General features: G+C 35.6%; 1 protein-coding gene across 3 annotated transcripts in view; it reads right to left on the bottom strand.

Annotated features, from left to right (window-relative positions):
* Positions 1 to 27429, bottom strand: part of Ccdc102b (coiled-coil domain containing 102B) — a 197030-nt gene that overhangs the window by 81122 nt on the left and 88479 nt on the right. For all 3 annotated transcript variants that reach the window (XM_058580669.1, XM_046448631.2, XM_046448632.2), the window contains one exon: positions 16580 to 16789. In XM_058580669.1, the coding sequence (XP_058436652.1) occupies positions 16580 to 16789 (210 nt within the window). The remainder of the gene's footprint in view (positions 1 to 16579; positions 16790 to 27429) is intronic.

Genomic DNA, 27429 nt, shown 5'->3' with positions numbered 1-27429 from the left:
TCCAGCAGTTCAGGAGGCTAAGGCAGGAAGATCTTGAGTTCAAAGCCAGCCTCAGCAACTTGATAGGACCCTAAGTAACTTAGTGAGACCCTGTCTCAAATAAAATATAAAATAGGGCTGGGAATCTAGATCAGTGGTAGTGGTTAAGCACCCCTGAGTTCAATCCCTGGTACCAAAAAAAAAAAAGAAAAAAGAAAAAGAGAAAAGAAACTAGTTATTTACATTTTTCACAAAAGATGTTATAATGTATTTTGAGAACACTGATTTTTTTCTGATTTTTGTACACCAAAAAACTACCTATGTGTTTGTTTTTAAATATACACACTTTTGGGACCCAAATTTATATGTCTACTAATTCTAAATTTTTATTATATAAAATACCCTATCTGGTAGAGATAAAAAGAAAATACAGATTTAAGAAATGCCCCTGTGGGAGATAAGGAATCAGATAAAGCACTTGTCTCTAAATTCCATTTGTTTTCTTCACCCTGTAAATTTTGCTGGACATACATGTGGTGATCTGATTTTAGCATGATGGAATAAGAAGTGAATGTGAAACAGCAATGTGGTCTAGAATCAGTCTTTAACTTTACTGACTTCCTATTCACTTTGTATGTAAGTAGAACCATCACCACAAAATCTTTTTTTAAAAAGACTATGTAATAGAATTTTAAATCAAAGTTGGTTAAAAAGCAAAGAGATGATTTTTGCTTGTTACTGAAATATTGATGCTTTTTCTTCTCTGATTTCCTATCATTTAGAGAGAAATTGAGAGGCTGCCAAATGCTACAGGGATTTAAATACCATTAAATTAAGCATAATAAAATGATAGGGAAACAGAAAGTGATGGCCAGTAGCAGAGAAATATTAAATGAAAAATCTCTCAATTATGTCAATAACCATATTAAGTTTAACTGTGTGAATTAAAAAGAAATAAATCCAGCAATTGGATAGGGTATTCTCAACTGTATCAGAAGCAAACAGCCATTTTATTAAAAATAAACTGAAATTCAAGGAAATATTACACTGCCTTCATGAACCCAAATTAGTGCTATTTTTTAAACTCAGTAGCTAAATTTTGGAAAGCACAATGGAATCATGGGATTTGGTAGTAGAAGGTATTTCAGCTATTTAAAGCAAGCTATTCTTTTAAAAATTATGAACACAGTGTATCACTTGGCCAAAAGTACTCAAATATTCAGCCCAAACCCAGAATAAGAGCATCATCCTTTCATATTTCAATAAGTCCAATGTTCTTGTGACATGTAAGTTGAACCACAAGTTAACCAGTAGCTCTTCCATTGTATAATAAAACAACCAAGACAATGTTAGAAAAGGACCCACATTAACAACACAATGAAGACACTGCCAGCACACGCAGGTATATAGGCTAGGTCAGTGGCTCTCAGGTGTTCATTGGCATCAGGTTCCACCTGTAGAGCTTGTTAAAATACAGTCTACCTACAAACCTGGAGTTTCTGATAGAGGAGGTCTGAGACAGGGCATTTGCTGCTACTACTAATGTAAGCTTCACATTTTGAGAACATCTGGGTTAGATAGTAAGTCAAAAGGATTGGACAGAACATAAATGTTTTGATGTACATTTTTTATATGTAATTGTATCTTTTATATCTAAAATGCTGTCTAAAATAGTACTTATGGAGTGGTGTTTACAGATTATCAAAACACTTTAATAAAATTTTCTTTTTAATAGGTTTATCAGGTGCTTTTCTATAACCTAGGACTGACACCATGTACAACTAATTTAACTTGTAGAAGTTCTCTCCAGATTCAAATTGCAAAATTAATCAAGTAGCTGAATGATGTGAATAAATTAAGAAAAATGCTTTGTGCATGCAAAGAAAAATGTAGTGATTTTGGTATGTATCATACTGTTGTTCTTAAAAAGATTTACAAAATATTTTATTGCGTTCAGTAATAGCTCTGCTTTTTTTTTTTTTTTTTTTTTTGGTTGGGGGGAAAGAGGAGGAGAGTACCAAGGATTGAACTCGGGGCATTTGGCCACTGAGCCACATCATCAGTCCTATTTGTATTTTCTTTAGAGCCAGGGTCTCACTGAGTTTCTTAGCACCTTGTCATTGCTGAGGCTGGCTTTGAACTAGGGATCCTCTTGCCTCAGCCTCCCATGCTACAGGGATTATAGGCCTGTGCCATCATACCCAGTAATAACTCTGACAATACCAAATGGTATTGATTGGGTTGATAATATTAAGTAGACTTACACTGAAATTTAGCTCCCAGAACTAATTTTCATTTCTCTATTCCAACCTCTCAAATTCTTTCCCCATTTGGTTCTAATACAATTCTTATCCCTGGTTCACAATAAATTAAGGGATTCTAAGGAAGCTACAGCAGCTCCAAACCATGTAATTTGGATACAGACCCAGCACTACCTTCTGAATTGCTTCTAAAACATGTAGAGTCTTCTAGAGTGGAACCAGCCTTGCATTTTTTGTTTCATTTCTAGGCAGAAAGAGTAGACTTCCTATAAATACTTCTCAGGACCACATGCTTCTTAAGAAGCCATACATCTTGTGAGCCTTCAGCATATGCACCTATGTCTGTTGCACTAGAAGCTCTCTCGTGACCCCTAGAAGGTCTTCTCGCTTTCCTTAGGTCATTACTAAAGCTTTGTAAATTTAGGAAGTAATATAAAATTAAATTGTTCTATCTGGGCATGGTGGCACATACCTGCACTCTCAGTGACTCAGGAAGATGACACAGGAGGACCACAAGTTCAAGGTCAGCCTCAGCAATTAAATGAGACCCACAGCAACTTAGCAAGACCCTGTCTAAAAATAAAGAATACAAAGGCCTAGGGTTGTAGCTCAGTAGTAAAGCACAATTCAGTCCACAATGACTGATGATGATGAATGAAGATGATAAATAAAATTGCATTCTACTTTCATGTTTTAATAGGCCTTACTACCATGAGGAAATCAACCTTAGCCAAATTCATTTAATACTAATCGATGCTCACACCATTCTGCCACACTACCTAAAAATTCTAAGAAGGTTCTGTACATTTTGCACACTAACTGGTTTTCATTAAAATTTAACCATTTTCCTATTTTTATATAAAAATTTATACAAAGTAATCTATTTACCTGCATCACCCCTCCCCAAAATAATTTTTATCTGGGTTTTTTCCAATTAAGTCTTATGTAAAAAGAAAGATAAAGTGAATGTCAAATATCACAAAGTAACTGAAGAAGCTGCTGAGGTTCAGCAGCTACTTAAGTCCCTGGAGATGCACTGTTACTGCCCCTATATTCAGCTGGCCCTGTCTTATTTTCAGGCTATCATGGTACGTATCACCATCAAAAATGAAGCTGAACACCTGCACATAGCTGGAAGGCCTTGACTTCTGTGGGTTGACTTATGAACTGACTTCACAACCTCTGAACTAATCAACAACCATTTTTTAAATATACTGCATTCTAATAAACTTGGAATCAGAGTTTTTTTCAGCCACATTCTATATCTACTTAAAAGAATTGGTGGCATCACTTTAGTGACAAAATAACATGAAGTTCCTTCATATCTAACATAGTCTCCCAAAGTATATGTTTTTACCTTTTGAACAAAAATATGTTAAAGCATGACTTGGAGAAACTGGCTCCACATCATTGGGCAATCATGTCTAGTAAGGAATAATTCACATTTAATTTAGATATTTATTTAACATTTGGGAAGAAAGACATATTGATGAAAATAACTATTCTGAGAAGAAAATAGTTTAAACTTTTATTTAAAAGTTTACAAAAACAGATCCTATAATGTATTAATTGCTTAACTGCTCTATTTTTCTTTTGTTCCACTTTCCTTTACTTTTTGTTTCCTTTATTCCTTCTAATTTCTTCCTCCTTCCTCCACTTATTTTTCTTTCTTTCTCCTCTTCTCTTTAGTCATTCTTTGTTTGTTTTCTGCCATGTGAAAATTTATCTTTGGTGCCACATAGATGGGGTAAAAGCAATCTGTTCAAATTAGTCACTGTGGAGATTCCAGTGCATACAACTTACTTATTTATTTACTTGTGGTACTGGGGATTCAACCAACAGGGCATCTTACCACTGAATCACATTCCCAGCCCTCTTTACTTTTTATGTTAAAATAGGGTCCCACTAAGCTATTGAGGCCTTCATTAAGACGCAGAGGATGGCCTCAAACTTGCAGTCCTCCTGCCTCAGTTTCTCAAATTGCTGGGATTACAGGTATGCACCACCTCACTCAGTTCTATTCCAGTGTGAGCAAGCATGAACCATCAATCATTACCTAACATGTACTGATTGCCAACTACAGCAGCCATATTACAAATCTGATCTAGATAAATACATGCAGATCCATTTAAACAAAACTAACATATTGAAGAGTAGTATACAAACACACAAATCAGTAAATTTAAGTGAAACTCAAAGATATGAATTTTATATGTACAACTATGGATCGCATTCCATGTTAAATCACTGCATGCTATAGCAATTTTAATAGATATCATTATTTGAACTTAATAAGGAGCAAAACCTATCACACTGATTTCCTTCACAGTAAGTTGTGATTATCATAATAACAGATGCTGTATCTTTAAAAAGTCAGAGGAAAATGTATTTTTTTTAAAGGCAATGTCATCTATACAAAATTCCAGCTAAATCATGAGGTGGCCTAAGTAAACAGAAAGCATACAGAGGCTTTGGAGATATTTATCCAGTTTTTCCTAAGACAAATAATGTATGCCACAGGATGCCAGCAAAATATGGCAAAGTAGGTAGCTTCAAGCGTATAAAAATTAAGGGAAGTAGGTGCAATCAACTGTGTTGGAATTCTGGAACACAGTCACAGGTTTCCAGAGTCAAGGAATCACTGCATCCAGAAAAAAAAAAAAAAAAAAAAAAACAACTTGAGTATGGTAAGAAATCTCTGTGGCATCTTTTCTTGTCCTTTAATGCTCAGCATTACCCTGATCCAAAGTCAGACAACACAAGGAAATAAATCTACCTCTAACATACTTTATGAATGATGTAAAGATCCTAAACACAATAGTTGCAAAAAAAAATTAGCAACATCATGAAAGAATTTTACATTAGGAGTGAATATGATACATCCAAGAATGCCAGGGTGGTAAGAAAATCAATCACATTAAATACATCAGGGCTGAAGATGTAGCTCACTGGTAGAGAGTGTGCCGGGCTTGCACAGGGTCCTGGGTTCACTCACAGCACTGCCGAACAAAACAAAACAGAAAAAAACACCTACCAAAGAACACCACATTAATAGAATTAAGGGGAAAAAAATACATCATCATCTCAGTTGATGCAAAAAAGCATTGGACAAAGTCCAACAACCATAAGGAGAGAAAAGAAAATCCTCAATAAACTAGAAAAAAGGTTGGGAGGAATTTTCTCAACATAGTGAGCAACATATGAAAACCCACAGCTGACCTAATAATCCACAGTGGAGCCTTAAAGCTGTCTCCCTGAGACAGCTGGCTTCCACCTCTGCTGTCCAACAGTGATGGCAGATTTTAGCCAGAGACTCCAGGAAAGAAAACACCCAAACTGCAAAGGCTGATGTAAAACTATCCCTACTCACTGATAAAGATCTTATATATGGAAAACACCAAGAACAACAACTGAAAACCAACAAAAGACCATTAAAAAAATCTTATTGATAAACAAATCCAGCAAAGTTGCAGGGAACAAGGTGAACACATGTAAATTAGTTGTCCTTCTATACCTGAGCAAAGAACCATCCAAAAATTAATTAAAAAACAAATCCTATTTCCAGTACCGTCCTAAAGAATAAATTATGTGGAAATAAATTTAAACAAGGCAGTGAAAATTTATACACTGAAAATGATAACCCATTGCTAAAATAAGTGGAAGTGACATCCCATATTCACAGGTAAGAACACTTAGTATTGTTAAACCATCAGTACTCCCCAAAGTACTCTGCATCTTCAGTGCAGTCCCTATCAAAATCCCACCAGTCTTTGTTTGCAAACGTGACAATGCTGATCCTCAGATTCACATTAATTTTTTTGTTTCATAAAATTTATTTTTATTTTCTATTTTTAATTGCTTTTATTTTTTAAATACATGACAGCGTAATGCATCACAATTCTTATTACACATATAGAGAACAATTTTTCATATCTCTGTATATAAAGTATGTTCACATCAATTATGTCTTCATACATGTACTTTGGATAATGATGTCCATCACATTCCACCATTATTGCTAACCCCCTGCCCCTTCCCTTCCCCTCCCACCCCTCTGCCCTATCTAGAGTTTGTCTATTCCGCCCATGCTCCCTCCCCCGACCCCACTATGAGTCAGTCACCTTATATCTATAGGATATATAAAGAACTCAAAAATCTAAACACCAAAAAAAATAATAATAATAACCCAATCAATAAATGGGCCAAGAACATGAACAGACAGTTCTCAGAAGAGGATATTCAATCAATCAACAAATATATGAAAAAAATGTTCATCATCACTAGCAATTAGAGAAATGTAAATCAAAACTACTCTAAGATACCATCTTACTCCTGTCAGAATGGCAGCTATTACGAAGAAAAACAACAATAAGTGTTGGCAAGGATGTGGGGAAAAAGGCACACTCATATACTGCTGGTGGGACTGCAAGCTGGTGCAGCCAATATGGAAAGCAGTATGGAGAATCCTTGTAAAACTGGGAATGGAACCACCATTTGACCCAGCTATCCCTCTCTTTGGTCTATACCCAAAGGACTTAAAAACAATATACTACAGGGACACAGCCACATCAATGTTTATAGCAGCACAATTCACAATAGCTAAACTGTGGAACCAACCTAAATGCCCTTCAGTAGATGAATGGACTAAAAAATGTGGCATATATACACAATGGAATGTTACTCAGCAATAAAAGAGAATTAAATCATGGCATCTGCAGGTAACTGGATGCAGTTGGAGAAGATAATGCTAAGTGAAATTAGCCAATCCCCCCCTCCAAAAAAAACAAATGGCAAATGTTTTCACGATAATTTTTAACAGGGCTGGATTTCCAAAATGATATTGAAAACAGAAGAGCAAAAACTGGAAAATTTAACACTTCCTGATTTCAAAACTTTCAACAAATGAATAACAATCTAAAAAGTGTAGGTACTCACAGAAAAATATATATGCCAACATAATGGAATTGCATCCAGAAATAAGCCTATCCATCTATGGGCAAATTGTTTTTTAAAAGATGCCAAGATCATTTGAAGGCAGAAAGAATAAACTGTACAAAATTGCTGCTGAAGCAACAGAATATCCACATGCAAAATAACAGCTATAGTGCAATCTCACACCATATGCAAAAATTAACTAAAGTGGATCAATGATCTAAATATAACAGGAAAAAATGCAGAGGTCTTGGAAGAGAACGTAGGGATAAATCTTGGATTCAGCAATGGATTCTTAGATAAGAAAACACAAACAATGAAAGGAAAAAATAGATTGGGATTCATCAAAATGCAAAACAGCATGCACTGAAAGACACTACTGAGAAGTAAAAATACAGCATAAAGCTGGGAGGAAATGTTCACAAGTCATATCTCTTACCATAGCTTGGTGTCCAGAATATATGAAGAATTCGTATAATTCAACAACAACAAAAAAAAAACTACAAACAGCCCAATACACACAAAGTGTTTAAGTGTAATTTCTGCACAGAAGGTGTACAAATGCCAATATGCAAGCAAAAGTGGGCTCAATGCCATCAGTGGTGACTGCCAGGGCTGGGAGGAGGAGCAAGTCCTTAGCACATACAGCTCCCTGGGGGGTTCCTTTGGGAGCAATAAACATGCTTTTTGAATTAGGTACAGGTGGTGGCTACACAATGTGAAAGTAGTTAATGCCACTAATTTTTCAGTTTAAAATAATTAATTTTATGTTCTGTGATTTCAATTGAGTAAAAAGTCAAAAATAATAAATGTTTCAGGTCGGTTCAAATTGCTTGGGTTTTTATTAATGTAGTTTTAATTTAAAAAATTAAAAAAACTTTTGTGACTACAGTTTTATGACATCTTAACTTGAAATGTAAATATTTTTCTTATCCTTTAAATCAAAAAATCACTTTTATGCATATTGCTAATCATGCTTTAATAAATAGTGGGTTATTACTAGTCTAGTATGCTAGTCATATCAAAAGCAGAAAGACATCATTTTGTACTTGAATGTAATGATTTATATTATGAAATTATAAAACAAAATATGAATGATTAAAATGTCAAAAATTGCATTTTAAACTGATATGGGACACCATATCATTTGTCTGGTACACATAGAAATTTTAAAGGATAATATGAGACTCCAATAACACTAAAGATTTATAGCATTTGCCTTGTTACACAAATAAATGGGAGATGTAGGAATTAAATATTAAGATATATATTCAAATTTATGTAATGAAAATGGAAGTATAAATGCATGAATGGACTTATCCACTTGACACATTTATAAGCATATGACAAACACTGCAATAGGGACTGAGTTTTAATATTAAACATTTTACAAAACAAAATAAATGTATTTGAAGCCAAAGTTACTGAACAAAGTAAATATAATGTCATTCCTTGAATCTGGAACCATCAGTAGCACATCAATTAGGAATTGATTTGACAGCCTTTCAACTTTTAGATTAATTCATCATTTTCCTTAGACACATCAATTACTGCCCTGCTGCATTAGCTTTCTGAAAGTGACCCACTATGTGACCTAAATGAAGGGATTCAGTAGCTGAGTTCATCTAAGAAAACAAGCTTCCAAATCATTTCATGAGAGGCACGTTGACTAGTTCACAGAGTTTTACCCTCAAGAATACTGACCATTTTTTCCCAATAACTTCTCATTTAAAAATAATATAATTTGCAATAGAAGGGAAAGAGAGTATGCATCAACAGAAGAATTATAGTATTATAAATGCAAGAGATAGAGTTCTACATTGAATAAAGCAAATCAGCATTTGTCATAGATATCATATCAAAAATATGAGAGTTGCAATTCTACTGATCTGCATTACCGAAAGCTTGGGACTTGTCTTGATAAATATTAGGTCACGCATTTTGGTTATTATGTCTTCTTCTCTCTAGTGGTCACAAAACCCACTTGTTATTTTCTTTCTTCTGATTTGTCTTCTCACAGTTATTTTCTGTCCTGGAAGCTCAAAGTGAATAACCAGAAGAAAATGAGGGAAGAGTGTCAGACTCTAGGATCTGAGCAGCCAAAGACCCAAGATTCTTTTTTCCTTGCCACACACCCTGGGAAAAATGGTTGGCTTTAACTCCAGGATTACTATTTGTTCTTGAAATTCCCTTTTGTCTCTGCCTGTCCACTCTGATAGCTTTGGGTATCCGTTCATACTGACTTCTAGAGCCCATTTTCCTCTCAAAGCAAATCTACGAAAAGCCGTTCAAATTCTTCTTCCAGTATTATGATCCAGGTACCATTTTATGGCTGGCCTTACACTACAAATTCCTTCATTCTTTCTTTAAGATTCCGTCATTCCTTGGCTGTTTTTAAAGCCTACTGTGTGAAAGAAAGTGTGTAAAATGGAAGTGCCGCTGACCCTGCCGAGGTGCACCTGGCTCTGTCACACATGGTTCTCTTGGCCCATCCCAGGCATTCAATGTTATGGACTTCTGATCTTGAACAGGGGTTCTGCAGCTATATCTCACACAGATTTCCAGCTCTAGACCTCTTTGCATACCTCTCATGAATGAAGAATATTTTCCACATATTTAAAAGCTTATAATTTTTTAAAAATGCAACAGGAAGTTATATGGCCTAACTTATATTAATATATTCACAATCTTGACATTTACAAAAAAATGTTTGCCCATCTCTAGTCCAAAGTAACACTCTCTAAGAGTTTGTTGATGTGTTACTATATAAAGGGTTATTAAACATATATCAAATAATTATCAAGAAAAATTATGAGGGGCTGGAGTTGTAGCTCAGCGGTAGAGTGCTTGTCTCACACGTGAGGCACTGGGTTCAATTCCTAGCACCACATAAAAATAAGTAAATAAAATAAAGTTCCATCAACAACTAAAAAATTTTTTTAATTAAAAAAAAAGAAAAGAAAAATTATGAGCGACATTGAGATGCTCAATATAGATTCCTTGTAATTGTGTCTAATAAATTCTTCCAGGTAGCATTTGCTGATTTTATACAGCCCAGGAACTTTGAATATCTTTACGCTTTATTGTATACAATATATAGGTAATCCATAGCAATGCAAATGAATCTCATTCATACACTTGCAGGGGATTTTTTTCTGATGTCTTACCTTACTATGCACTATCAAAGAGTCAGTTTTTCATCTGTTAAGCACTTTTTTCTTTCAGCATCCTTTTATGCCTCAATTTCTAATATTTACAATCTCCTTTGAACTGATTCAGATAACTTAATGATTCCTTTTGTTAAGTAATGAGTTAAGTAAAATAACTGACATGTTCATTTTATGTTTGTATAATATTATAAGTTAATCTTTAAAATACATTAATTCTATTATATAGACATGCTATTGTACCAACATCATAAATATGTATTATAACCACAGCATAGAAATTCAAAAAACAAGAGCTAAAAAAGAGCATTAGTAGTTTCTTTTCACACCACAATGTGACATGTACACACCATTTTCTATATTGCTACAATTTTTGATATACTTAAACTTTTTAGTCACTTGGATCTTGTAAACGAAAGGTAAGAACATTTTCTAAAAGAGAGTTTAGATTATTAAGTTCAAATTTTATGAAATATACTGAAAATTTTTAAAATACTAAATCTTATCAATTATTCCAATAGGACTATTTTGTATATTCATAAGTAGAGGTACATTTCTAAAATATTTTGCATGAAATTAATATTTTAATAATCATGCATCACCAACATAATTTCCTAATGCCTGTGCAGCCAAAGTTTCAAGTATACCCAATTGTCTTCTATTTAAAATATACACCTTGATTTACTAATGTTTTTAAAGTTAGTTCTCCAACATTCTTATTATCATTTAAAATGAGGGCTTTGAGGCGGATTCAAGATGGCAGGCTACAGGGAGGCTGCATTCTGTGTCGTTCCAGAACTAGGATTCAAGTAGTGGAAATACTGTTTCTTTGCAAGTGATAAAGGACTCCCAACAGCTGCTCCCACACAGGACACCCATGCTCAGGAACTCCAGCTTCCATCCTGTGTGGACCCCCATTTACCAATATGGGATTTCCCCTGGTCACCTCCATCTTGGGACTCTGCAGCTGCCATAGTCCTCTACACATGGTAGCCTGCCTAAACCTAGGGACATCATACAGGGTATGGAAGCAACCATCAGCCACAACACTGCACACCACGGAGCTGTATCTCTGAACACATGGCTCAACGCCACAGCCCAGCCCCACCTGACCCAACATCCCATCACTGAAAGCAGCTGTTTTCATCTTGGGTTTGTCACCATCTTTAGTTAGGGCAACTCCAAGTTTGGAACACTGGCTGGACAGATACCAAGTTGGGGAACTCCCTCCCACTCCCTGGCAGCCACTAACTCCATGCAGTGACTGCCCAATATAAAACAGCTCTCCATGACAGGTGTGCAGCCCCCAGAGCTCAGCCCACAAGATCTCCGGAGAGAAAGGTTCCTGACTGGGAACTAGAAAAGGAGAGCGAGAGTGAGATACAGTTTAGAGACTAAATTAGAGACCAGGAATTGTGAGGTCCACAGTGATATAGAGATAAGACCAAGCACCCACATCACACAAGCAGGCGCCACAGAAGGTCTCTGTGGTATAGTCTCCCATCAGGGACTACAAGTAATATACCTCACCTCCAGGAGCCATACCCCTGAGACCAACCCTGCCACCCTAATAACGTTCATAATTCTGAGGGTGGAGATACCAGGAAACAACAGACAACCCCACCTATTGGATATGAAGGGAAGCTGGAAAGATACTTATATCCAACCAAAACAATCCTTGTATCTTCCTTCGAGATCTCTCTCTCTCTCTCTCTCTCTCTCTCTCTCTCTCTCTCTCTCTCTCTCTCCCCTCCCTCTCTCCCTCCCTCTCCTCCCACCCTCATATCCCCAACATTTGTGAAACCAAGTACTTTTCATGAATAGGCTACTACTGAGAAGTCTGAATAGTATATTACAGTGGTGTTGTATATTATTTATCTTCTATTTTTACATTATTTACTTTTCTTAATATTTATGTTTCTTTGTTTTTTGTACTCTACTGTCTTCCCACTTGTCTCCCCAAATCACTTTCTGTCTCTTCTCTTGTTACTCACCAACTTCTTTAGATTCTTCTTTCATGCTTCTTTCTAAGATCTAATAACTCTATATCCTCACCTTCTACCCCCTCACCATCTCATCCTACACCTCACCCCCAGTTCTCTGTCCACCATCAAAAACTGTAGAACTTTTTGCAAACATATTTATATTATAGATAATAATTAAACTTACCATTTCTGTATATTGTGACAAAACCCTAAATGTCTAATATTGTCAAAATGACCATACTACCAAAAGCACTATACAGATTTAATGCAACTCCAATCAAAATCCCAATAACATTGCTCATAGAAATAGAAAAAGTAGTCATGAAATTCATCTGGAAAACAAAGAGACCCAGAATAGCTAGTTATCCTTAGCAAGAAGAGTGAAGCAGGTAGCATCACTATACCAGACCTTAAACTTAATAAGAATTCTATAGCACAAGAAATAAAATCAAGAATCAACAAATGGGATGAATTCAAAATAAAAAGCTTCTTCTCAGCAAAATAAACAATCGGTGAGGTGAACAGAAAGCCAACAGAATGGGAGCAAATTTTTACCACACATACACGAGACAGAGCACTAATCCCTAGGATATATAAAGAACTCAAAAATCTTAACACCAAAAATATAAATAACCCACTCAATAAATGGGCCATGGAACTGAACAAATACTTCTCAGAAGATGATATATAATCAATCAACAAATACAATCAGTCAACAAATATATGAAAAAATGTTCAACATCTCTAGCAATTAGAGAAATGCAAACCAAAACTGCTTTTTCATCTGACTCCAGTCAGAAAGGCAGCTATTAAGAATACAAACAACAATAAGTGTTGGTGTGGATGTGGAGAGAAAGGCAGACTCACACATTGCTGGTGGGATTGCAAATTGGTGCAATCAATATGGAAAGCAGCATGGAGATTCCTTGGAAAACTGGAAATGGAACCACGATTTGACCCAGCTATCCCACTCCTCAGTTTATACCCAAAGGACTTAAACACAGCATACTATAGTAATATAGCCACATCAATGTTTATAGCAACACAATTCACAATAGCCAAATTGTGGAACCAACCTAGATGTCCTTCAGTAGATGAATAGATAAAGAAATGTGGTATATATACATGATGGACTATTACTCAGCATTAAAAGAGAATAAAATCATGGCATTTGCATGTAAATGGAAGGAGCTGAAGAATATTATACTAAGTGAAGTAAGCCAATACCCCCAAAAAATGCCAAATGTTTTCTCTGATATGAGGATGCTAATCCATAATGGGGATGAGGAGGAGAGCATGGGAGGAACTGAGGAACTTTAGATAGGGCAAAGGGGAGGGAGGGGAAGAAATGGGGAAGGGGGATAGAAAACCTGGTGGAATGAGGTGGACATCTTTACCCCAAGTACATTTATAAAGATACTCTACTTTGTATACAACCAGAGACATGAAAATTTGTGCTCTATATGGGTACTATAAATTGAAATGTGTTCTTCTGTCATATATAACAAATTAGAATAAATAAATAAATTTTAAAAAATATTTTCCAATATGAAAAGTTCTTTGTGCCACTATTTTTTTGTAAATTGTAGAAAATCGAAAAAAATAGAAAATTACTCAAATATAGTCTATAAAAGCAATTACCAAATGGACATTAAAGAGATAATATCACATGAAGAATATTTGTTTTTAATTAGTAATTCAATTTAAAATTGAGAGGCATTTTTAAAACAATAGTACGTTTTCTAAAACATTGACATATTAAAAACATTTCCTGTAACACTAAACTAAATTTAAAAAGTAAAAAAAAAAAAAAACCAGGGTGAAATATGCTTTTTGAATTACTAGGGATATATAAAAATTTTATTGAACATTAAGATTAATAAAACTCAAAGATTTTTAAAAATTCATTGATATGAAGATTTCGGGATTTTTTTTTTTTTTTTTTTTTTGGTGCTGAGGATTGAACCCAGGGCCTTGTGCATGTGAGGCAAGCACTCTACCAACTCTATCACCATCCCTGATATGGAGATTTCTATAAGAAGCAAGTAGTTTCAGTTTCAGTCAGCCACAGACATTCAGCAAGTGTGAGTAGATGTAAATGTCATGTGGTAAGAAACCTCATATATTTTTGAGAGAGCAACAATTGTGTGATGTTTACTATAGTGTTCCTCCCCTGCCAGCACTCACTTGTGTAGAACACTCATACACACATATAGACACGGTACTCACATACATGAGTCTACACAGGGGCCTCATGTGGTCCACACTCACATACAGGGATGTATAGAGAAGAAACAGATCTGATGCTCCTACTCATGATTGATTTGGTATGTTTTTGGAGAATTCTGATTTATTTAACATTTCAGGACATATAAATATTGATATTTTGGACTTCCATGAGGCACCAAGGCTTTTGACCAGCGACTGCTACATGAAAAGTAATTCTTTTGGTTTCTCTTTTGGTTTTTCTGCAGTAAGTCTGAATTCTTAATGAAGAGAGTAAATTCACCAAAACTCTCTGTTACCATCACCATAATATAAACTTAAGCAATTGTATAGTCTTTTAAATGATGAGCACGCCCACTGATTTGGAAGGTCTGAGTCTTCTAAAATACTCACAGTCACCAACTTCCGCCTGCTTTGAAAGAACTATATTGGTTCCAAAGAGTGCAGATCTGGCTATAGTGGGTCTTTATGAAAGAACACGTCACCTATGACAGCTCCTAAGAGTCCCTGTTAGCCCTCATATTTCTTAACTGGCACATTTCATGTTGTGACATTTCTGCATAACTAGAAAGATGTCACAATTAAACACAATTAAATAGAATGAATTTCTTCTTCATCTATGTTTCAGTCAGACTTCATTCTTAGCAATAAACACAATGAGTCATTGATTATCAATTATGTGTGTGTGTCCCTATGTAAACTCCAAGCTCATGCTGCAGAGGGACAGTGATCCATTCATCTTCCCATTAGCCCTCTAGAGCAGTTGCTGACACAGAAAATAACATGAACAAATGCTTGTCCTCTTTCAATGAATTAAATAGGAAGACAAATTTGGATAACAAAACCACATTCTATAAATGATAAAATATTGTGTGATTTTAGAAGTAGAAATCTGCAAAATAATTCTCTACAGATTTATTAGTTATATGTATTTCAGAATGTCACATGCCATTAAGATGATGGTTCATGAGTCTGTACCATACAAACTAATGATTACTGACTACGACATTTGGCTTTAAAAATTTGTATTGTCAAGTCATGAAATACCAATGCAATTTAATACTATATTTGCAATACATCCCTAAAATCATAAAAGAACTGAACAGTTACATCAAATTAAATTTTTCTGGCCACTTTGCTCTTAGAGTTTGTATGAGTATGAATTCATTATATAAGTCAAAAACATGAACTTATACATTCACTTTTCAAACTGTTAAAAATATTGAGTGAAAAATAGATTTGAACATTAACATTCTACAGATGTTTTATTAGGAAAAAAATGTAGTATGTATTTGGTAGCAAACTGATAGTCAATGACACAGATTTTTAACTATAGTTCTGTCACTAAAAGTACATTTAAACATCTGTAAATTATTTATCAAAAAGAAGGAAATTGTCATCTGCAGCACTAAATATGCCTATCACTTTGAAGATTAAAAACACATTCAAAACCTTCCAAGTTTTTCTAAGTCAAATTCTGAATTTAATCTTTGTTTTCACATTTATGTTACTGCCTGTAAAAATTATTGGCAAAATGATGCATTTCATTGATTCGAAAATCATGGTTTTGAGTATTATAAGAAAAAAGAGAGAAGAGTTAGCCTTAGATAAATTTAAAAGTTTATGTAAGTACTTTCAATAACTACCAACAAATGCTTATTATATAGTTGCTCCAAATTAAAGGAGAAGCATATTAATTGATAATAAGATCAATAGCTTAGGAAATCCAATTACATAGCTATAACTAGAAAAAGTAAAACAAAAAATTCCTTTCATTTTTTTCTTTTGTTTGGAAACTCTTGAAATTGTTCAGAGACTTGTTATTTCTTAACATCTTCATCCAAAATACGTCACAATGTTTCATCTGAATATTACTGCTATCTATCAAAATGAGGAAAAGTTCAAGCTATCATTTATTAGAGGGCAAAATGGGAAGTTAAGACTTAGCGTGGACTGGTGACGGCAGCAGGTGCCCAGGCGTCAGAGGGGAGCACAGGGTGAGGGAATAGGTGCTTCCCAGAGCTCCTACCTTGTTCTTTTCCGGTAGTTCACTGTAGGATGTCTTGAAATCAGGACCTTGAAAGTTTTCACTTAATCTGCTTTTCCTGTCCAGGAGCTCTTCCATTTCTTTCACCTGGACCTTTAGCCTTCTATTTTCTCTCTCCAATCCTTGTTTTTCAGTTTCCAGCAACTCTCTCTTGTCCCATTCCAATGTATTTTCAGCCTGTATTCTCTCTAGCTAAACACAGAGAACACAAAGAAGCATCATGTGACACATGTAATTGTCAAAAGACAGAGCACAAAGAAGCAGCATGTGATGGGCAGCAATGTCCATCACACACACACACACACACACACACAAAATGTTCAGGACATGTCCATTTAAGGAACTTTAAAAAGAAAATTCTACGTGTTTGAAAACTTGAGAAAAATACAAAAGTCCTGGACTAAGGCCCTATGTAAACATTCCTATCATCTTGTCTCATGTTACTAACTTTGGACCTTATTTGTCTATTAAACGTATCAAGGGAAAAACAAAAACTGTTGACTTTTTGCCAGAAATCCCCATTCCCAATGATGGAATTCATCATCACTGGGCAGGCCCTATAAGAAATGCTTAAAGTTCAACATCTGGAAATGAAAGGATGATAACTACCATCATAAAATCATATTTAAAAATACTCATTGGCAAAGTGGATACAAAAGAAGGAGAAGAATCCAACCATATCACTGAAGAAAACTACAAAGCTGCAAAAATAAAGAATAAGATGGAAAGGAAAGAGAATATACAAAATAATGCAAAACAATTAAAATGGTTAGAAAGTGGTAAACATTTGCTTAGTTACCTCAAATGTCAAAAGGTATAGATCAGCCAAATGGATTTTTAAAAGAATCAACTATACATTCCCATAAGAAAGTCTACCAGAAGAGCCACTCATGGACTAAAAGTAAAAGGTTGGGAAAAGAGTCTCCATACAAAGGCAAATCACAAGCAAGGAAGAGTAGCTGTATTTACAGCAGATAAAATAGACTTTAAATCAAAAACTGTAAAAGAAAACAAGAGCACTACATAATGATGACAAAGGGATCAATTCAATAAGAGGAAATAATAATTAGAAACATATGTGTACCCAATAACAGAATTAAATAAAGCAAATGCAATTATAAGTAAAGGGAAAGGTAGACTCAAATATAATGATATTTGGGGATTTTAATACCCCTCCCACATCAACAGACACACCTAGACAAAAAAAAAAAAATCAACAAATAAGAGGGTCAAGTTAAAAAAATTAAGAAACATCAGAGTTAAGTGACACTATTCACCAAATGGGCCTAACAGAACACTGCATCCAGCAGCTCCAGAATTGATATTCTTCTAATCAGCACAAGGAACATGCTCCAGGATAGACCCCCTCCCCCCCCAAAAAAAAACGGTCTCAACAAGTTCACAACAAATCCAAACATTGCATGTGTTCTGTGGCCACAATGGAATAAAACTAGAAGTCAATAGTAAAATTTAAATATTGTGTGTGTGTGTGTGTGTATATATATATATATATATATATGCCGCAGTCTGGCTGGGCACAAATGCCGCAGTCTGGCTGGGCACACAATCACGAGCCACCACACAGCTTGTAGATTCAAACAGCAACTCTTTATTCCCGAACTCACACCAGCCGTCTACAATCACGTTCTGGGGAAATCCACGTTCTCTGCCCAAAATCCACCTCCACTGGGCTTCTATCTCCAAAATATACTGTCTGAATCCCGTGAGAACTCAAGGGGAACTCAGGCAGCAGGATACGCCCTATTCCCAGCAGGAATAATCTTAAACCTTAAACCTGGAACCTAAACTGGGAACGCCCTAAACACGATTATCTTAAAACCGGGAACACCCTAATCTGCCTTGGTCCTTGAGCAAGGTCACGTACATTCAATGTCACTGCAACATGGGGTACGCTGGCAAGGAAATTGTCATACCTACTTGGCTAATGGCTCCCAGTATATATATATATATATATATATATATATATATATATATATATATATATATGAAATAAACAAGCTCCTAACTTACCAATGAGTCAATAAATAAATCAAAATATAAATTCAAAAATTTCTTGAAACTAATGAAAATGGAAAAATCAAATACCCAAACCTATCAGATACACCAAAAGCCATATTAAGATGGAGGTTTATAGCTATTAGCAACTACAGCAAAGAAAGAGAAAGATTACAAATAAACAACAACATAACTTACAGAACTACAAAAGCAGTAACAAACCGAACTCAAAATGAGTCGAAGGAAAAAAATAATAATGATCAGAACACAAATAAATGAAAGAGACTGAAGGAAAAAGGGAAAGAAAAGGAAGCACAAAACGTAAGTGAAACCAAGAGTTGGTTTTAGAAAAATAAACAAAGCTGATGAATCTTTAGACAGGATAAACAGGAAGAAAACGGGCCTGAACAGGCAAAATCATAAAGGAAAAGAGATTTTTCAAGTGGTACCAGTGATAAAGGATCTTAGGGACTATTATGAGCAAGCGTGTGTCAACACATCAGAGGGCCTAGAAGAAGGGGCTAAGTTTCCGGACATCTGGAACCTGCAAAAACTGAACCATGAAGACAGAAACCCCAAAGACCCAAAACTGGAAGCGGGGATAGCTCAGTAGTGAAGAGTGCTGCAGAACCTGCCCAGAACCTCAGGCCGGCGGAGGCAGAGGGCGGAGGCAGAGAGGAGAGAAGGCGGTGGGCGGAGGCAGAGGGCGGAGGCAGAGGGCGGAGCAGGGAGGCGCGGCCCAGCCCTGGGCACCGCCTTCCCCCGGGGGCCACTCCTCCCTCGGGCGAGGCGAAGGAATGCTGAACCGCGGCACTCAGCCGCGGTTACAGAAAAGCCCGCGGAGCTGCGTGGACACGGAGCTGCGTGGACACAGCTGACCCGGCGAGAGCGCCCTGGGGGCGGCGGCCCGGCCCGGCCACGACGCCACTGTGGAGCGGCTCCCAGGAGCCATTGCCGTCCCCTCGCAGCTCGGCGGCTGTGGAAGGGGGCCGGGGACCCGAGGACAAAGCGACCAGTCTGCAACCAGAAACTCCCAGGGGGCGCCTGTACCAGAGACTGAGGCGGGCACGGCCTCGGGATCCCTAGGGAAAGTTCCCCGACGGCCGCACCCGGAGGCCCCGCAGGTGCCGCTCCCTCCCGCGCATGCGCAGCTGCTCCGGGCGGCCCTGCCCTCGCAGCTAGTTTTAGATTTTAATAAATCTTAATAGATGTGCCAATCATTTAATATCTGTTCATGATACATATAAAAGTTAAAGGTCCTGTGACAATAAGAACATCATAGAAAGTATAGGAGTTTTATTTAATTTTCATTTTGTAAAAGTATCTGTCATATTATGTTCCAAGAATCACATGAAAAATCCATTATCTTAAGGGCATTCATCTGAAAGCAAGTTAAAATAATGAAAAAAAAAATAGATACTATTTTATGCTTTCATAGTTTATTTTTGAAAATTCCAAGAATTTTATTAAAATGAAATGGCATCCCACTAATTTTCTTCTAATGACTAAGAGAAAATCCTAAAATATTTTAAATCTAACTCTATAATTTTAACTAATAGTGTATTCTACTGTTATATGAATTTCAGATGATTCAATAGAAATTATTGAAAAATCTTATCTGAACATTTTAATGTAAAAGTATATACTTATCACAGTAAGCACTGAAATAAGTCTTGATTTAGTGATCTTTAATTTTATACATATTAAACAGTGAAAAAAATACATAAATATCCAGCCTTTCTATTTCTTTATCCAATATTTATTGAGTCTCTTTTATAGATCAGAAACTAAAAGAAAAACAATGAACATAACATTTTCAAAATACAAATAAATGCATAAGTAGAACTTGAATAGTTTCTAAGAAAGGAAAAATCCCTGCATGCTCTGGGAAAGAGCTGCATCATCTGGGTGATGAAAGAAGGCCATCGGAGAAGTCTAAGGTATAAGTCAAAACAGCAGGAAAACAAATTCAAGGGTAGAGCTTCACAAGCAAAGCAGCCAAGAAAGAGGTTTGAATTTCCTGTCCAATCACACAACATCAGGTGAGCATATTGAACAAGAGACCCCAATTCACTAAAAGGAAGTGTGGATCGAACAATCACTTGAGTTGTGAAAATGAGATGTTTTGATCATTCCTAAGCATAGACTATTGGGCATTTTCTAAACACTCATCTATACTTGATTTCCAGTGGTGGTTCTTGCTTGATACCTTTGCTTTCTGAAAAAAAAAAAAAAAATCTCAATAGTCAATTCAAATGCTGGCAGATCAAAATAGTGTATTAATTTTTAATCAAGCTTTATCCAAATGACAATCATTTTGTAAACAATCCTGACCAACTGAAAAAAAATCCTAAGAAAATGAACTATATGGCATTCTGTAGGCTGGAGGAAGTTAGTTAGGATCAATGTGGATGTCCAATAGTGAATGTGCAAATACTCAGAATTTTCATTTCATTTCATAAATCAGACATAAGACTTCATTGCACATATGATTTTATAGGGAAGAGGCCAAAGGAAGGATGCTTTGCTGTGTCCTAGCAGTAGGAGGTTGTCATTCTTACTGGACTCCTGATAAAGAGCTACGCAGGTACTCCTTATTCTAACAATAATCCTGCAACATTGGGGCTCCAAGATTCAACAGACAGTCCCAAGGTGGGCCAGAAGTCCAGGCACAGTTCCTCTAAAGTTCTTCAATTATATTCCTGCACTTGATGCTAACAGATAGATGCAAGCATATCCTCTTACAACAGTAACAACCATATTCTCAATTCACTGGGTTGCTCTATAAGAAAGGTTTTGTTTGCATTTGGCTTTGTTTTGGCATGTTTAAGGGTTTTTCTTCTTTATTCTGTCTCTTTCTGCCAGCAAACAATTTAACAGAGAGAGAGTTTCTGTCAATTCAAAAGTCTGGCAAGTCAAATGTAATTTGATTCATATTATTGAAGTCACCCCCTGCGTCTTTTAACTTTCTTTCTCTAAGCATATTTTCGAATCATAAATAAGAATTGCAGAAACTTCCTTCAAAAATGAAAAGTCTACTTCCAAGCTGTCTATAGTTAAATATAATCCAGTTGCATCTCTCTTCCTCTTTGAGCAAAAATCAAGAGCACAATAAATGATTTAAGTGATATGTGACATCTCATATATTTTAGTTACTTTAATTTCATTTTAAATCCTTGGAGAATTTGTAAAAGTAAAAACTGCTTTACTAGTTTGAAACACATGTGTACTGATTTTAAATATAAAAGTGAGGCCAAAATGCATTTGATATTGAACATGAATCAAAAGCAATACAAACAAACTTTTAAAAGCACATCTATCTCTAAATAAGTCAGTATGTTATACTTTAGGATAACAAAGGGAAGTGCATTTATGGAGACTTTGACTAGGCTCAGAAAAATAAAACTCACCAACTTCACGAAGTAAAAATACTAACTTGTGTTTTATTTCATTGAATTTGCAACAATCAGGCCATATCTCCAAAACCTAAGCGATGTTACAAAATTTAATACCCAAATAACGCCTCCATTTCCGTGTAGAAGTTAATAATCATCTACACATAGTGCTGGAATTAGGCAAAAAGTACAAATAAACAGGATGCTATTATCCCTAAACATGAGAATTAGAGAACAACAAGAACAAAGTCTCAACCTAAACCAATCAGGAAAGTAGGGCTTTTGTCCAGAACAGTGATGTGCTACAGTGGATCTCTGATTAACGTGGGAAAGTGTGAAATTTTACACAATCAGTACATACAGAACTGGGGAAGTGAAACACAATGGAGCTTGTAAAATGTAGATTTGTTTGAGTGATTATAGGAACCAGAAGTTAATGTCAGGTAATCTCTAAGTGGACTTCATTTTATCCAGCACTAACTATCACCTCAAGTGTGTTGTACTCCTAGGAAAAGCAAATACACAATGCTTGACAGATCTGTACTAGGAAACGAATATATTACAATAACGTTGCAATTAAGCACGAGCAGTAGATATTCTTTGTTTCAAAAATCTCTCCTAAAAACTTATTTAAAAAAAATAGACAAGCTATCTTGCCACCAATGTTGTCAGAAAGGGCTTCTCAGAGGTTTTGTTGAGCACTCCCAGAAACCGAAGCACATGACCCTGATGATACTTAGCTGAGACAGTCTCATGCTAATCCATATGTGTGTTTTATTCTAAAGAATTGACACCATTTCAGATAGGAGTATTATTGTCTGATTACATTTACTCTCATGGTTCAGATAAAATACAAAGTTAATTATTAACACTGAGTTGTGAACAAGAAAACTATTTCTACTGATTTACAAAGGGAAAGTAGTAGGAGAAAAGATAGTAAAGAGAAATAAAGCTTTAGGATGATGCTACAAGACAGAATGAAATAATGGCAAAATTCTGAGTATTCTGTAACTCATCACCTTGTATCTTACAGCTTTGCCAAGAATGACTCAGCATACCAATTTTGCATTTTAAACATGCTGTTTTTCTAAGATCTGAGATTGGAGGGAAATTTCCCTAAAGACATATTAACAAACTCTTTCAACAAAAACATAGTGAAAAATTTAAAATATTCTGGTTAATTAAATCAGAAATACACAAGCATTTTATGTCAAAATTTGTTTATTCATAAAAGAGATTAAAATTGTACAAGTTAATTGACTTCATTGATCTTTAAAGTCAGCCCTTTTTACTGGTTTCTCTACGTAGCACTGAGTTAACAAGGACAACTCTGTTGCTAAATCAGTTTTCTGTATGCGTGTGTGTTCTGATTCTGGGTTTAATATGTTATTTGTTTGGTTTAACTATTGGTACACAAATACTACTGAATTTCATATATATATATATATATATATATATATATATATATATACATACATACATACACACACATATGCACACACACATATTTTTATTGAATACATACATATAATTTATCTTATACCCAATAACATCTCTAAACTACAAATTATATTTTGGAGATGACTTTGTGCTTTCTAAATAGATAATTACATCATCTTTGATAATTGTAATTTTGCATCTTTCCAATTCTTATGATTTATTTGTCTTCTTTTATTGAAATAGCTGGGACTAAAAGTACCAGCTTAAATTAAAGTGATAGCATGCTTCTAATACTTCACCAGTAAATAAAATTATTTGATCTAAAATTTGCTACTCTACATCAGGTTTTAAAAGTTCATTTTGATTCCAAATGTGCTAAAGTGTTTTTCTTTTTTTTTTTTAATTTTTTATTGTTGGTTGTTCAAAACATTACAAATTTCTTGACATATCATATTCCACACTTTGATTCAAGTGGGTTATGAACTCCCACCTTCACCCCATACACAGATCGCAGAATCACATCAGTTACACATCCATTGATTTACATATTGCCATAGTAGTGTCTGTTGTGCTCTGCTGCCTTTCCCATCCTCCACCATCCCCCCTCCCCACCTCTCCCCTCCCCTCCCCTCCTCTCTCTCTACCCCCTCCACTGTATAACCCTGAGGGTCTCCTTCCATTTCCAAGTTTTTCTCTATAATCATGAATTGTCTCAGTGAGTGCTTTTAAGATAAGTACATAGTTGATTTTGCTTTTATTCTGTTGAGTATGGTGATACACATAACAAATGATAGAATATTATATTATAGCTTCCATTCTTGTGACAAAGAAATTTTCAAAAAATTCACTAGATTTATATTAATATTATTTGTATTTGATTAATAGTTTGCCCTGTGTTTTTGTGTAAGTTTAACTGTAACTTTCCTTTCTTTCATTATCCTTCTATGGATGCAGAATTACAGTTGAACTAACAGAATGAAAAGAGTTGAAAAATATTTTTCTTCTTTTCCCTACTCTAGAAGATGTTCTATGTTCTATATGAATACAATTGTAATTATCTACAATAAATTATTTAGCATGACCATAAAGCATTAGAATATTGGAGTTTTATTGGGTTAAAGCTTTAATTTACCAATTTTTAATTCAATTAACTTACTACTATAAATGTATTCAGGCAAAGATAAGCTATATTGGATAAGTTCTATTTTTCTGGTCAATAATTTATTCCACATAGATTTATTTTTATTAGCATCAATTCTTCATATCGTTTCCTTATCTTTTAAATCTCTGCTTTATATAAAAGGATATCTCTTTTTGATACTAATATTTTCTAATTATAACTTCTTAGTTAACATTGCTTAAATTTCATTTAAGACTTTTTCCAAAGAACCATTTTCTGGCTTTGCTATTTTAGTGAAACTTTTTTGGTATTTTTATTCATTCCTAGCATTGTCTTTATTTTCCTCTTTCAGCATTCTACAGATATTTTTTCAGACATTCTTTTACTAAATTCTTAAGTATTAGCTCATTAACATTTCTGTCTTTGTTATTTGGTGATTCTGAGTATTCCAAGCAGCAACTCTACAATGAGATTTCAAAAGCAATACATCCATTAGGGGGAGGCCTCTGACTAAAAAAAGTGGGGAGATAGCTAGGAGGCATGCAGAGAAGTCCAACTGATTCAGGACTGGCATTGAGTTAGGAGAAATGGAAGAAAGGGAAGGAGGAGACAAAGGAAGGATGGAAGCTTCTGAGACTTGGTGAAGTCCAGGCAAAGCTAGGTGAGGTCATCAAGGTCTAGAGTCAGAGGAACTTGGCACCTCCCGGGGCTAGCCCACCTTCCTTGGGCTAGAAGTAGCCTGTGGAAAGCAGAGTCTCATTGGCTCGGTTTCAGGGTGCAGCAATCTGGGTTCTAGGTTAATTATACTCCCTGTAATTGAGGGGTGAGAGGCACTTTCTCATGCTAATATACACAATGATGGTATTTTATATGATGTTCCTGAGCTCTGTGGCATCCCGGAACATTTCAATGTTTTTTTTTCTTTCAGTCCTAAATTCCATTAAATTTCTTTATTTGATCTATGGGTTACTTAGATATCTGTTTTCTAATAGTAAAATAAATCATTACTTAAATTATATTCAGTAATCAACATAGATGACTGACTTTGTTTTTAAAAAAAAATAGTATCCTTTTGAAACTATGTAGTTTAAACCAGACCAGAGCCTAAATCTCAATCTTTTCACCACAGTCTCTGAAGACTGAGAATGACGAGAAATAAAATTACTGGTAGTCCATACCTGCAAACCCAGTGAAGAGACTTAATCTACTTGGAGTGTGACTTGTACCTAGAGGGGAAATAAATGCCCAAGAGCAGCAGAACATTTTCTGGACACCACCTGGGAGCAGTGAGTGGGAACTGGATAGAAGGTGAAACACAGGAGGGAGAACTACCTGCAAGAGAAGTGATATCACTGTCCATGGAGAAAGACAGAATCGGGCCTGAGGCCCAGAGGATGAGATAGCACCTGCTGCAAGGAGGAGGGAGGGGGCTTAGGGAGTGCAGGAAGCTCTTCTGCAGGCTCCTTGATATTGGACCCCCAGCCTGCAGAGCTGCAAAGTAGATGTCCGTCCCTTAAGCTACCCAAGTCTCTGGCATTTTGTAATGACAACCCAAGCAAATTGATGGACTACTTTATCAGGACAGAAAAAGGAATGTAGCAACTGTAAGAAGCTATTAAAAACAGAAAACAAAATGAGAAGATCTTTCAGCTTCTGAAAATACTTCTCAAAAAACCAACACATGACAGAGAAAAATAATAACACACTCCAACATGAATTAAATTAAATCAAGGAAATGAAGATGTTTAGCACCCAATATTTCCAAGAAGATAAGCCAGCACTCTTTAGAGAAACACTTAATTCAGGACCTGAAGCAAGAAATACAGATGAGTCCAGAATATCCTTGTGCCTAAAACAACTGAGCACTCAATGATTAATTGGTAAATATAACAAAAACAGTTTCAACTTAAAAGGGCTTCAGATGGATGGCTATATTTGGAACAATTTGAGAATCCAAAAGAAAGCTGGTTTCTTACTCCATTCAAGCAGCTATATCAAACTACCCCAAACTGGGTAGTTTATAAAACAATAGGACATTACTTCTCACAATTCTAGAGTTTGAAAAGTCCAGGATCAAGGAAGGTTTCACATCTGGTGAATGTCTGCTGTCTGCCTCATAGATGGTAGCTTCTTCCTGTGTCGTCTCAGAGCAGAGGGGACCAGCCAGCACTTTGGGGGTTCATAAGGATACTAATCCCAGTCATAAGGGCGTTTCTCTCTTGAACTTATCGCCTCCCCAAAGCCTCACCCCAGAACCATCCCCCGAGTGGTAGGATTTCAGCCTGTGAACTTTGGGGGCACAAATATTAGACCACAGAAGATAATTGTTCATTAATAACAGATTGAAAAGATTCATTCATAAGTCTATAACATTACTCAACAGAAAAAGAGTAAGATAATGAAAAATTAATTTAAGAAGTCAGGAGAACGCTTGTTAATTAATGTAACATGATAGTAGAACTAGAAATTTTGCAACTACCAATTATGATAATGCTAATTACTTCACATAAAGATCACCAATGAGTGCCAAAATCATTGGATACTGTTTTTGAAGGACACAATAATATTCAAGGTTATCCTACAAATCATTCACTAATTTCAAATTGAGTACAGTATTATATTTGAGAAAGCTGAAGCTCACATCTTAACCAAGTGTTCACATTTGGCCTCACTAACAGGAATCATTGTATTTCTCTGGATATGAAGCAGGAAGGCGTCTTTGTAATCCATTCATTATTCTCAACAAAATTTAACCTCAGTGTAATCTAGTTTTTCCATCAAAAACTCTCACCCAGGATGGTTTTTCCTGAAGGAGATATTTAGCAAACTCTTGGTGAAGAGGTCCTCCGGCATCCCAAAGG

Source organism: Marmota monax, unplaced genomic scaffold, assembly GCF_021218885.2.
Source record: "Marmota monax isolate L192 unplaced genomic scaffold, Marmota_monax_Labrador192_F-V1.1 WCK01_AAM20220418_F8-fsc00060, whole genome shotgun sequence".
Taxonomy (NCBI): Eukaryota; Metazoa; Chordata; class Mammalia; order Rodentia; family Sciuridae; genus Marmota; species Marmota monax.
Note: the sequence above shows the minus strand (reverse complement) of the source record. Positions and strands in the feature narration are given on the sequence as shown.